The sequence below is a fragment of the Arxiozyma heterogenica genome, assembly GCF_036370985.1.
Source record: "Arxiozyma heterogenica strain weizmannii chromosome Unknown scaffold_17, whole genome shotgun sequence".
NCBI classification, from domain to species: Eukaryota; Fungi; Ascomycota; class Saccharomycetes; order Saccharomycetales; family Saccharomycetaceae; genus Arxiozyma; species Arxiozyma heterogenica.
Window position 1 is genome coordinate 1,075,825 of NW_027042670.1, and position 12,527 is coordinate 1,088,351.

Below are 12,527 nucleotides of genomic sequence, written 5' to 3' on the forward strand. Positions count from 1 at the left end.
CTATTTCCCCCTCCTCATCTCTTTCTAACCAACCAATGCAAAACTAAAAGTCCAAGCCATCACAAATCCAAGTAGTTCTCTGACAAGATGTTCAAATACCAAATCATTAAATACATTAGCATAAAATCTGGAGGGCTTCCCCTTACAAATGAAAAGGATATAGATAATAATGCACCCAAAATATATTATGAAAAAATTACGGAATCCGGTAAGAGACTCATATTGCAAAATCCCAGTCACTGTACCACTCATTAACGATATTTTATCCATCACATTTACATACATCTTCTTATTATAATTCACATTATCCATGTTCTGTAATATCGAAGCAGAAGTGGCACTGTTCAAATCTACCACCGGATTCCCGTTATCATCTACATTATTCACACTCATTTTGTATTTTTTACCAAATGTTTCCAATAGTATACCTTAAAAATAATAAATCACTCACCCAATCACTTAATATTCTTGATAATATATTAAATAGACTAGTAAAGTTGTATTGTTTCCTGTCATGCAACGCATTTTTGTCAAGAAGGCACCCTTCCTTAAACAAGTTGTCTAGCAAACATGCCTTTCTTTCACACAGATTATTGTATTTCCCAAAATTATTTCTTTCTTTCATTTAAGTCTAAAAATTTTCAAATTAAAAATTTTCCGATAATTTTTTGAAAAGTTTTTAAAGATGAAAAAGACTGAAAGTGAAAAACTATTTAGCAAGCTCATCGCATTTTAACCTTAAATCGAAAGATTGCACTGACATGCTAGCCTCCGTTTGATTTGACCACAGTCTCCTCCATATTCTTTTATTACTATATTAAAACAGCAACCTTAAATTATAGAAAAAAAAAATGCCTACTCAGCTGGAGGAATTAGTTAGTTTTCTACATTCGCCACAACCTGCTGTAAGACAAATTGCCTTAGATAATCTAGTTGGGTTTAGTTCAGGTCCATCAGCCTCTATTTTTAAGTATGATAACTGCAGAGCTATTCAGGATTTGAAAGAGTTAGCTAAAGAAAAATCAAAGATTTTAGTTCAACAATCAGTCACCATTTTAGTCAATTTGTCAAGTGACCCAGAATTAAGAAGGTTGATTGCTAAAGAACCAGATTTCATTAGATATATTGCTTCCAAAATCTGTGATTTGTCTAACACATGTGCAGATATTATGTGTATTCTTTTAAGTAATTTAGCTAAGGAAGATGCTATTACACAGATCTTCGACATGGAAAGAATAATATTTGATCATGAAAAGGAGTTAAAAAATGAAAAACCCATTTTTGGTAGTAATAAAATCATGGATTGTTTAATGGACTGTTTTGTTAAAGGTTACGATAGAAAATTAAATAAATATGCAAACTTTGATTATCTAGCATATTTCTTTGCTGATATTGCTAGATTTAAAAAAGGTAGAGAATATTTCATTCACCGTCAAGAATATGATGGTGTTGTACCACTTTCAAAGTTATTAGTATTTACTGAAAAATATGATTCGAAAACAAGAAGAGAAGGTGTAGCTTCCACTATCAAAAATTCATTGTTTGATTCAGAAACTCATGAGAGATTGTTAACAGATGAAGATATCAATTTATTACCGTACATTCTGTTACCTATAGCTGATGCCAAGGATTCTGAAATCGATGAGGAAGACATGTTTAATTTACCCGATGAATTGCAATTATTACCTGAAGACAAGAAAAGAGATCCTATCCCAGCAATTATATGTGTCCATTTAGAAAGTATTTTGCTTTTATGTACTACAAAGGCTGCAAGAGAGTATATGAGAAGTAAATCTGTATATCCATTAATCAGAGAATTACACAAGAATGTGGAAGATGAAGATATCGGTGAATTATGTTACAGAATTGTTAATATGCTAATGAGAGGTGACCCAGATGTTACAACTTTCGAAGAGATGCCTTCAAAGAGTGCAGAAACTGAACCAAATATTGATGAGGATGAGGATGAGGATGATGACGCTATGATAGAAATTGTCTGATGTTCTGACTACTATAGGGCGATGATAGAAATTAAAATAGAGGAAATAATTAAACATTTATAAACTCTTTTATATAATATGCCTCTATATGATATAATAACACTGTACAATATAAAAGTTAATTCCTTTCATTTACCATTACTGGAAGTAAAAAATATAATCATAGAAATGATCTTGATTGTAATATTTATTCATTTACTTCATTTTTCAATATCGTTTTCAAAAATACAACGAAAAAAATACGTGTAAGTTTGCCTCATATATGTGCCTATAATATTATATGAAACCACGTCTTTATAGTATTGTTTCATACTTTCTTAGTTCAGCTAACTAAGATCCCTATCAATACAAATACCTCTTATTCAGTAATTTTCTGTTTTCTTATTTTTTTTTTACAGTTTTATTTTTTCAATTCCATATGTTCATTATCAACTTTTCTACAAAGTTTTTTAACAATTGTAAACATTAGTTTTTTATTTTCAGCACCCGGGAATCTCTTTCTAATAGCTTTACCAAATTCTTTGACGTTTACCTTACCATCACCAATCGCATCTCTAATATCTTGTTCTGTAATTAATGGTATATCGGCATCACTATTTTCAGTTTTAATCTTTTTAGATTCAGGTTCTTCTGTTTTAACAACTGTAGCGGTAGATTCTACGGTAGTATTATTCACATCATCTTTTCTTTGGTGTTTAGAAGTATTTGGATTCCATTCGCCTGCAGGAAAGTTCCTTAGTAATTTCTTATCACCTTTTAATATAATAACGCAATCTTTAATACTTTTGACTTTTAATTGAGGCTCCAACTTAGCTGGTGATTTCTCTTTTTTAATTTGAGGAGATTTTGATTTCTTTGATGGTGATTCATTACCGCTTTTATCCTTGCTGTTTTCTGCATCTTCTTTCTTAACCTCTGTATTTTCATAATCCGATTCTGACAAATATGGATTAATTTCATCATCTGATGAATATAATGCAGCTAATTCAGTTTTTTGTAGTGCTTTCTTAATTCTCTCACCTTGTTCGTCAATCTTCTTTTCATTGAACAAATCATCTTTCCCATCATCTGGAACATCTTCATCATCACGAAGACCCATAGCATTGGCCTGTAACATCTCCTTCTTAATACGTTGTTCAGATTCTTTATTTTCTTGTTCATTACCGTCAATAATTGGAGCTTCTTCATCATCGGCAAATTCTTCATCATAATCTAATTCGTTTTCAGAATTATCATCATGTTCTTCCTCGTCATCACCACCAACGCTACGTTGGTCTGCGACTGCCTTAAGTCTTCTCCTTGTTCTATCATATCTAGTAGTGGTGGTACCAATATTATCTAAATGTTTCATTAACCAACGTGGAACTTCCCCATTCTTTTTATCCATTCTCTTTTCTGCTTCTTCAATGGTCAAAGTAGCATATTTGTTTCTTGCAGTAAATTTATAAACTTTATCAGCTGGAATCATAGTGAAACTACCATCGTCTTCCACACAAAGTAAAACATAAGAATCAGAGTTACCTGCCTCATAAGAACCAACCCATGTGTTATAACCATCATAATCTTCCATAACCCATGGATAAAATTCTTCAAATCTCAACTTTTTGGCATTTTCATCTAACACTTTCAATTGACGTGTTTTACGTTTTGAGTTAACTCTTCTTGCACGTCCACCTCCATCTGGCGCAACATCAGCAAATGGATCCGTGGTTCCTGTTTCAAATGTAGCATCTGGGTCTTCATGACCATCATATTTAACCATACCTACCTTTTCTGGATGTTCTGATATACCTGCTTCCTCTAATTTTGTAATCATTGGAATCACTTGATCATTTGATTGAGCAGCAGATTGATCAGCACCTTGTTTAGTATCTCCATTAGGTATGTTACCAGCACTATTAGCATCAGTGGAACTGGGTGCATTAGCAGCAGGCTTAGAAGTGGAAGATTTGGATGCACTGCTAGAATTGCTGCTACTACCGTTTGCTACAATTGGTGTACCATGTAACATAGCTGTTCTTACAGGAGTAGCATTACGACCACTGGAAGAGTTGCCTCTACTATGGCTATTTGAATGGTCATTGCGCTTCTCTTCTTCCTGTTTTCTTTTATATTCAGCTATTTCTTTTTGCCTTTGTACAATTTCAGCTCTTGTTAATTGGAATTGCAGATTTCTTGTATCCTTTCTGTGCAATCTAATAGGTAAATGGAACGAATTTTTAAACTCAATTTTTTTCTTGCTTTGAAATTTTAATAAATGGGTTCGCATGTTCTCTAATTTTTCCTTCGATGTGGCTCTTAGAGGAAACTCATTAAATTCTTCATTTTCCTTTTTCACCGATGAAATATTATTAGTAGCGATCTCCACCCCCAATAGCTTCTTCTCTCTAGCTTCAATTTCTTCTGGATCCTCCTTTTTAATATTGATTGGCATGGTGGACCTTGCCTTTTTGAAAGCCCTTCTAAATCTATCCTTTTTGATAAAGGGAGATACTGGACCCCCTCCGCTGCTATGGGCAGAACGTCTAGAGGTAGACATTGATATTATTATTTGTGTTTAAATTTATATTTCGAAAAATCCTTTTCTTCTTCTAACACTTCACTTCGAAACTTTCAATAAGCAAAATATGTAGGTAGTTGGAATTTTATACACTATTTAATTGCTGATTCTCAGCTGAATCAACCAGAATGATAACCAGTGGGATATTAATGTTTATCAAAAAAAAAAAAAAAAAAAAAAAAAAAAGAGGGAAGGAAAGGAAAGTAAACAAATTACCTGATTTTTCTTTCTTTACTTTTCTTCTTTATAATAATCAACTACTAATTACTTTGTTCCTCCTTAAAGCTTTCTCTGGATTGATAAAAATACATACTTTTATCTATAATTGAAGTTCATACACTCTTCTCTTTTTCATATAAACCTTAGATTTACCAAAATGTTTAATATTTGATTTCTCTCTTGTGATGGCACATCACTACCCACGAAAAATTGGGAAAGAAAGGGAAAAAGAAAAAATGAATGAAAAAAAAGAACTGTTTTACTACCGAGTCATGTGGTGATCGTGTATATAGGAATAAAACAAAAATAATGAAAAAAAATCAAGAGATACGTTTAAAATTTAATCTGTCGTTGAAACTCATGACTGAGATTATGATCATGGTTATATGATAGTGTTGTTAATACGTGAATTGTAGTTAAACTTCTTTCATGTTTTCCTATATAGAAAGCATGGCCAAAAAAAAGAAAGGTCTTTCTCTCTTTTTTTTTTTCCTTTTTTTTTTCATTATTTTTGTTCCTAATGCATACGCAAAGATTTCAAGTTTTGCACAGAACAATTTGTTCTCACTGGTCACAGAACTACTATTTTTTTAATAGATATGTTAGATATTTTGTGCAAGAGCCATCATAAGTAAGATACGAAAATATGGGTATTAATTTTATTTATAAACATTTATAAATTATAAACTTGTTGAATCTGACAAAGTGAACCAAACATATAACTCTTATTCTCGTTTGCTTATTATTGATAAATCTAAAAAAAAAAATACACACATACTTTTTGTAACAGCTAATTTACTATTACCCACAAGAACCAGTTTTCTTATCTCATTGAAAACTTGGTAACACCATGTCCAGTGAAACCACCATCTTCAACACCAGAGATCACAAAAAAAAAAAAAACAAGGAAACCTAGGAACACAAGTATAGTTCAGCATAGACACCCTGCTACACAATTACCATTCAAGTGTTCCATATCCTGGCATGTTACTACACTCCTACATTTTATAATACCCTGAATAACTTTATTATACCAGGGATTTTCTTGCTTTTCTTGTTTTTCTACCCTTCAGGGAAACAATAAAGGCGCTCTCCCTTATTGTTTTTCCATGCAAAACTTTTTTCTTTTTTTCTTTTTTTTTTTTTGTCTATACGACAGATCATGTGACTGACAGTTACCCGATTGAGAAACCAATTTAAATGAAAAAAAAAAAAAAAGAAACACAGAGAGAATTTCGTCATTGGCCAAGAAAGAACTGAATCATTTGCAAAAAAAAAAAAAAAATAAAACTGATGGGGCAAAAAAAGACGTGCGTGCGTAATATCAAAAACAAAAAAAAAAAAAAGAACTAAAGAAGGAATTTTGGGAAAAGGAAGTGGATGAGTTAAAGGAAGACAGTCCACAAGACTCTATGCAGTTTACACAGAACGTATTTTAACTAGTTCAAAAATACATAGATAGATAGACAAAAAGGGAGTAACTTACACGCATTTCTCTAATAGTTCTGTAAAAAATCAAACAAAGAACAATACACATATAGATATAGATATAGATATAGGTATAGATATAGATATATGCATAGGATATCTCTGCAGAATTGCCATCTGATAACATATAAGTAAAATAATAATATAGGTGGAATTGGTTGTGAGCAAGCAAAACAGTCAGTGAAAAGAAAAGAAAAAAATAACATGAGGACAAATATGGGCGATCAAGATGATTTAAGACTTCAAATACGATCCACTTTGATGTCTATTCACGATATCGAATATTTTAGAAATGTAAGGGATCCAACAAAGAGAACAGAAATGGATCGTGTTTTGAAACAATTCGTATTCAAATATCTTTATTTCTTGATCACAGATTCAGGCAGATACTTGAATTCTTTATTCCCCAACAAAAATTCGTATGTTACCAGTCTAGATCAAGTCTTCGACGTCAATTTTGTCACCGATTTCTATAAGATTAGTTTGAATTCAATTAATAAAAACCAAATGTTTAGACATCAAGGTAGAAACTGTGGCAGAAAATTTAAAGTAGGCGAACCTCTATACAGATGCCAGGAGTGTGGGTACGACGATACCTGTGTGCTATGTATCCATTGTTTTAATCCAAAGGACCATGAAAATCATCATATTTATATCGATATTTGCAACGACTTCACAAGCGGTATCTGCGACTGTGGTGATGAAGAAGCATGGCATAATAAATTGCATTGTAAAGCAGATGCAGATGTAGAAAACAAAGTAAATAAGAATAATAGTAATAGTAACGATGATAATGATGAAATTATGACGGATAACCCAGATGTTAATATAGACGAAAATAATAACAATCTGTTATATAATGAACGACTTTTAGAAATCGTTTTATCCGAAATATTCGATTATTTTATTGATGTGTTCAATCAAAGTATCGAACCTTTACCAACATTCACCTCAGACATAACATTGAAATTAAGAGAAATGATTCAAAATGATAACAAAGATTTAATGTATGAGTTTTTAAACGACTTAAGTTATAGAAATGATGGAATTGAACCAAGAATCGGAAAACCAGAAAATTATACAGTAATGGTTTACAATGATGAGTACCATAATTATTCTCAGGCTACCACAGCATTAAGACAAGGTGTTCCTGACAATATCCACACTGATATATTGACTTCTAACATCGACAGTGAAGGTAGAGCAATGCTGAAGTGTTCAGAAGATATTCATTCTTTAACAGATGGATTTTTTGCCGTCCAAACTAATGGGTTGAGTGCTACCTTAATCTCTTGGAGTGAATATATCCATCAAGAGGCTTGTAAGTATATTGTACAATGGTGTAATCATTGCTTAAATATTCCAAATCACGATTTCCAAACAATATTTAGAGATACACTAGGCAAAGTTTTATGCTCAGAATATCCCTGTTATAAAGAAAAGACTAATATGTATGACACAATCTCTAAATATTTTGTAAACAAATTGTCACCTACAAACCCATACAGATGTCTAGATTGTTCAATCCTCAACGAAGAAAATAGAATTCCTATTGGTCATCATAAAAGAGTCTCTCAGTCAGATTTGACTTCTATCTCTAATTCTTTAAATAAAATAGAACATGTAATGGACAGAAAATATGCAAATTCAAGACTTCAATACATCTTATTTTTTGATAACAGATATTGGAAACGGTTCAGAAAAGATATACAAAATTTGATTATTCCAACATTATCCTCATCAGTAACTTATAAGCCAGTTTTTTGTGAACAATTGGTTCAAATATTCAACCATTTGACAAGGTCTATAACGTATATGGATAGAGAACCTCAACTGACAGCCTTAAGAGAATGTATTGTCCAATTATTTACGTGTCCTACCAATGCGTTGATGATTTTTAATCATCCAAATAATTATTTTATTGATATTCTATGGTCCATCATTGATATATTTGTTGAATTTTGCAAGTTTGAGAACAGTACTTTAATATGGCAAAGAGTGCAAAAATCAAATCCAACCATGAGTTATGGCATCTCATTTAAACAAGGATTATACACTATTGAAACCTTGTTAAGCAAAGTTGAGGATTCTAGTATGATTATGCAACCAATGGAATTTATCTCATTGGTAACCCTATGTAAGCTTTTCAATGGTGCATGGAAAATTAAGCGTAAAGAAGGTGATCATGTCCTACATGAAGATCAACATTTCATCCCTTATCTAGAATACACTACAACCATATATTCTATTATTCAAACGATTGAAAATAGATTGGTTCACAAACCATGTTCTGAACAACTTTTATTAAATTGTATTAGTTTACTGAATACCTTCTTAAGTCATAAATCCTTGACATACAAATTGGTAAATAATACCCATGAAGTAGTTAAATTCGTAGTTAGTAATGATAGAGTTGCATTTATGAATCCTGTTCAAACACTGTTCTCATTTTTGATTGAAAAAGTCCCATTACATAAAGCGTATGAAGCAGTCATGTATTCAGATGCAGTGTCAAGTCCAAACCCTGAAGAAACCATTTCAGAAAGGAAATCTGTTTTCGACTTCTTAAAAATATCTGACTTTTCATTACGTTCCGTTGTTTTATGTTCACAGATTGATATTGGATTCTGGGTTAGAAATGGTGTCTCTGTACTACATCAAGCTTCATATTACAAAAAAAATCCTGAATTGAATTCATATTCAAGAGATATACATTTAAATCAACTAGCACTTTTATGGGAAACTGATGATATCCCAAGAATCATATACAATATGCTTGATAGATGGGAAATGTTGGATTGGTTTACAGGCAAACTGACATATGACGATACAGTATACAAGGATAAAATCTCATCACTAATTCAACAATTTATTACCTTTGTTTATGAAGTATTATCTGAGAGACAATTTTATCAAAAATTCGATTCACAAGAAGAAAGGCAAATGGCTTTTATTAAAAATGCCATTATCTATAGTTTATATCAAAAACCATTACCTTATTCAAAACTTTTAAGACTCGTCCCTGACTATTACACGGAAAATGCCACAGATTTTGATAAAGCTTTATATGAAGTATCAATCTTTGTTGAACCAAAGGGATTAGCTGACAACGCCGTTTTTAAATTGAAAGATGCATATTACTCAAAAATCGATCCACTAAGATTATCCAACCTTGGGAATGAGTTTGAAAATAGTGCAACTGTTATAAAAACACATATAGCCAAAACTAAACAAGAGGATGTGTCAAAAATAATATTACAACCACAGTTGATATCTCCTAAACACTTGGATCCAGACGTTAAGCATATCGGTGATTTCACACATAACACTGTTTTTGTTAAAGTTATCTATAAATTGTTACAAATTTCACTAGACAAAGAAGATACCACATATTTAAATGAATTGTTACACTTAATTCATGCTATATTCAAGGATTATGAGCAAATCCATGGTAAGCAAGCTATTCCTGAGACATACATACAATTACCAATTTGCAATCTTTTCTTATCTATCGTTAATTCTAAAAGTGCAGTCTTTTCTGAAAGTATTGTAAATAAAGCAGATTATTTGTTAGAGAAAATGATAATGAAGAAATCAGAGGAAATATTTTCTATATTAACCTATAGCTTTGGTAAAGATTGTGTAGATACATACAAGAAACGTAAACTAAATCAAGGTATCAACCTTGAAGAGACAGAGAGAGAAAGAAAGAAAAGATTAGCTAAGAAACATCAAGCTAAAATGATGGCCAAGTTTAATAACTTACAGAGTAAATTTATAAAGGAGCACGAAGAAGCCTTCGAAGAATCAAATATAGAAGAAGATGGTGATGTTGATATGATGCATAAAGAAAAAGTTATGGAGGGTGAAGAATTCAGTTGTTCATTATGTCAAGATAATACATCTAATGATACTTTTGTCATTCCAATATATCAAGATTATTCACCTGTATTCCGTCCTTCAAACATTTCAAATTCGCATGATTACATGCTACCATGGAATGGTTTTTATAATAACAACGATCTTTCTGGGATGGTCCAATCCCCTTCCACAATTAAAAGCATGAAACAATTTAATAAGGATAATTCTAGAAAAGTTTTTGTTTCCTGTAATCACCATATCCACTACAATTGTTTCAAAAGATACGTACAAAAGAAAAGATTTTCATTAACTTCATTTATATGTCCACTTTGCCAAACCTATTCAAATTGTGTGATACCAATTTTTTCTGGAGTAGGATTTTCAAGAGAAAGATCGACAGATTCGATTACAAATGACGCAGGTGAGGAAGTTTTAACCTTAGATTTCTTGTTAACACAAAATTGTTCCCTAGAAATATTAACAAAAGCCTTAAAACCTACAAGTGCTAGTGATGCCAAGACCCTTTACTCTATATTTGAAATGATCTTTAAGGATTCTCATTCGTTTGATAAAGAAATCTCAAGGAGCAAAGATTTTAATAAAAACAATACATCTGTTATATTAGCAAACCATTGGGCAAACACTATATCAATGCTGGAAATCTCATCACGTTTGGATAAAAATACGAATTGCGACTTTTTGAGCAACAAAGAGCAAAAATTCAAAACTTTAAGGAATATGCTATTAACCATAATTTTAATGTTTAATATTATTGGTAAGCCAGAAAATGAATTTGAACCATATAAAGAATCTAACCATCCTGTGGAAAATAAAGTTTTTCAAGATATTGTACGCGGTGCATTATTCTTTAATAATGGTAAAACTTTGAAACAAATCATATTAGATGTGCTATTGAGCTATATTAAGACCATCATAAAGAAAGTAGTTTCTAGTGATCGTTTTACTAAACAGACAATGAATTTCCCCAAAGATGCCCAATTTTATCATTGTAATGAAGGTGTGAAGCAATTATTTACTAGTCTAATTAGTAATTGTGTCATGATGCAAGATGGTTTAACAAATTATGATTTAGCATATTCATGCATTTTAAGACATCTAAGACCTACTTTAAGGAGATGCTTAATAATGTTTAAAGTATTTTATAATTTGATCAATGATAATGATTCCAAGACATTTATTTTAGGCAGTATAAATTTAGAGAACATCACAGATTCTTCAGAAGATTGTTTACCTCAATATATTGATAAGTTGGTTAATATCACTACACCAGTTGAGAATTTTGCACAGCTGCTAACCATCATCGTTAATTCTAAGGATTCTATGGAAAATGTTAAGGAGTATCCAATTGAGAATTGTGGTATAATTAAATTGATTAATCTTTCTGAGTATTTAAATACATATGTCACAAAAGCACCGGAAATGAAATTACGCGAGGAGAATCAACATGTTAAAAACAGTAAGAATAGATTAGATTTTAAGATATGTTTGACATGTGGTGTAAAGATCCATCACACAATCGAACACCATGAAATGACTCGCCACCTAATGAAGCATTGTTTTCAATCCTTTGGTGTTTTTTTATTGCCAAATACATCAGAGATATGTTTATTACTTACTATGCCATCTTCACATATCTTTATATCAGCCCCATATTTGAATTCACATGGTGAAGCCGGCCGAAATGCAATGAAACGTGGTGATTTGACTAAGTTAAATATGATCAGGTATGAACATTTGAATAAACTTTGGATCAACAATGAAATTCCTGGATATATCAGTAGGGTGATGGGTGATGAGTTCAGATTATCTATATTATCCAATGGATTTTTATTTACATTCAATAGAGATCCAAGAGTAAGACGTGTACCATTCGTGAACAATAGAGATATTGATGACGATGACATTGAAGATGAAGATATAGAGATAGATATAGATGAAGGAGCCGATGATTTTGGATTTGAAGAAAATGCAGACGAAAATTATGATGATGATGAAAGGGGTCTTGGTGTTGAAGACGATAGTGAGAGCAGTAGCAGTGATGATGATGCCAATCAAAGGGGTTTCAGAGGGCCTAATGGAGCTACAACGGTAGGAGACGTACGTAATTTCTTTCAAATTTTTGAAATTCTACGTAATGGACCAGACGCTAATAGAGACACTCCTGGAGGCATTGATTTAGCTACACCATTCTTTGAATTATTAGGAGAGCCTCAATTTCCAACTGAAAATATGCAGCCAGAAGCTATGAATGATGATGAAGGTTCTGATCAAGAACAAGAGACTCAAGAAAATGATACATCCGATCACAACTAGTTGGATGCGGATACCCAGCTAGGCGCTCAATTAAGGATGTATCGCAAGACGTCAACCTGACGTTA

The 12,527-nt window shown here is 31.9% G+C and overlaps 4 protein-coding genes across 4 annotated transcripts; 2 read left to right on the forward strand and 2 right to left on the reverse strand.

The window, feature by feature from the left end:
- Window positions 1-24: 24 nt before the first annotated feature.
- EMC6 (Emc6p) lies at window positions 25-393 on the reverse strand (the record flags this gene model as incomplete). Its single annotated transcript, XM_064858406.1, has 1 exon — window positions 25-393. The coding sequence occupies one exon, from the start codon at window positions 391-393 to the stop codon at window positions 25-27; it is 369 nt and encodes a 122-aa protein (XP_064715113.1).
- Window positions 394-851: 458 nt separating this feature from the next.
- HGH1 (Hgh1p) lies at window positions 852-2,000 on the forward strand (the record flags this gene model as incomplete). Its single annotated transcript, XM_064858407.1, has 1 exon — window positions 852-2,000. The coding sequence occupies one exon, from the start codon at window positions 852-854 to the stop codon at window positions 1,998-2,000; it is 1,149 nt and encodes a 382-aa protein (XP_064715114.1).
- A 400-nt stretch (window positions 2,001-2,400) lies between these two features.
- On the reverse strand, window positions 2,401-4,539 carry TFG1 (transcription factor IIF subunit TFG1; the record flags this gene model as incomplete). Its single annotated transcript, XM_064858408.1, has 1 exon — window positions 2,401-4,539. The coding sequence occupies one exon, from the start codon at window positions 4,537-4,539 to the stop codon at window positions 2,401-2,403; it is 2,139 nt and encodes a 712-aa protein (XP_064715115.1).
- Window positions 4,540-6,471: 1,932 nt separating this feature from the next.
- On the forward strand, window positions 6,472-12,462 carry UBR1 (E3 ubiquitin-protein ligase UBR1; the record flags this gene model as incomplete). The annotated part of the gene is made up of 1 exon (XM_064858409.1): window positions 6,472-12,462. The coding sequence occupies one exon, from the start codon at window positions 6,472-6,474 to the stop codon at window positions 12,460-12,462; it is 5,991 nt and encodes a 1,996-aa protein (XP_064715116.1).
- Between the last annotated feature and the right edge of the window lie 65 nt (window positions 12,463-12,527).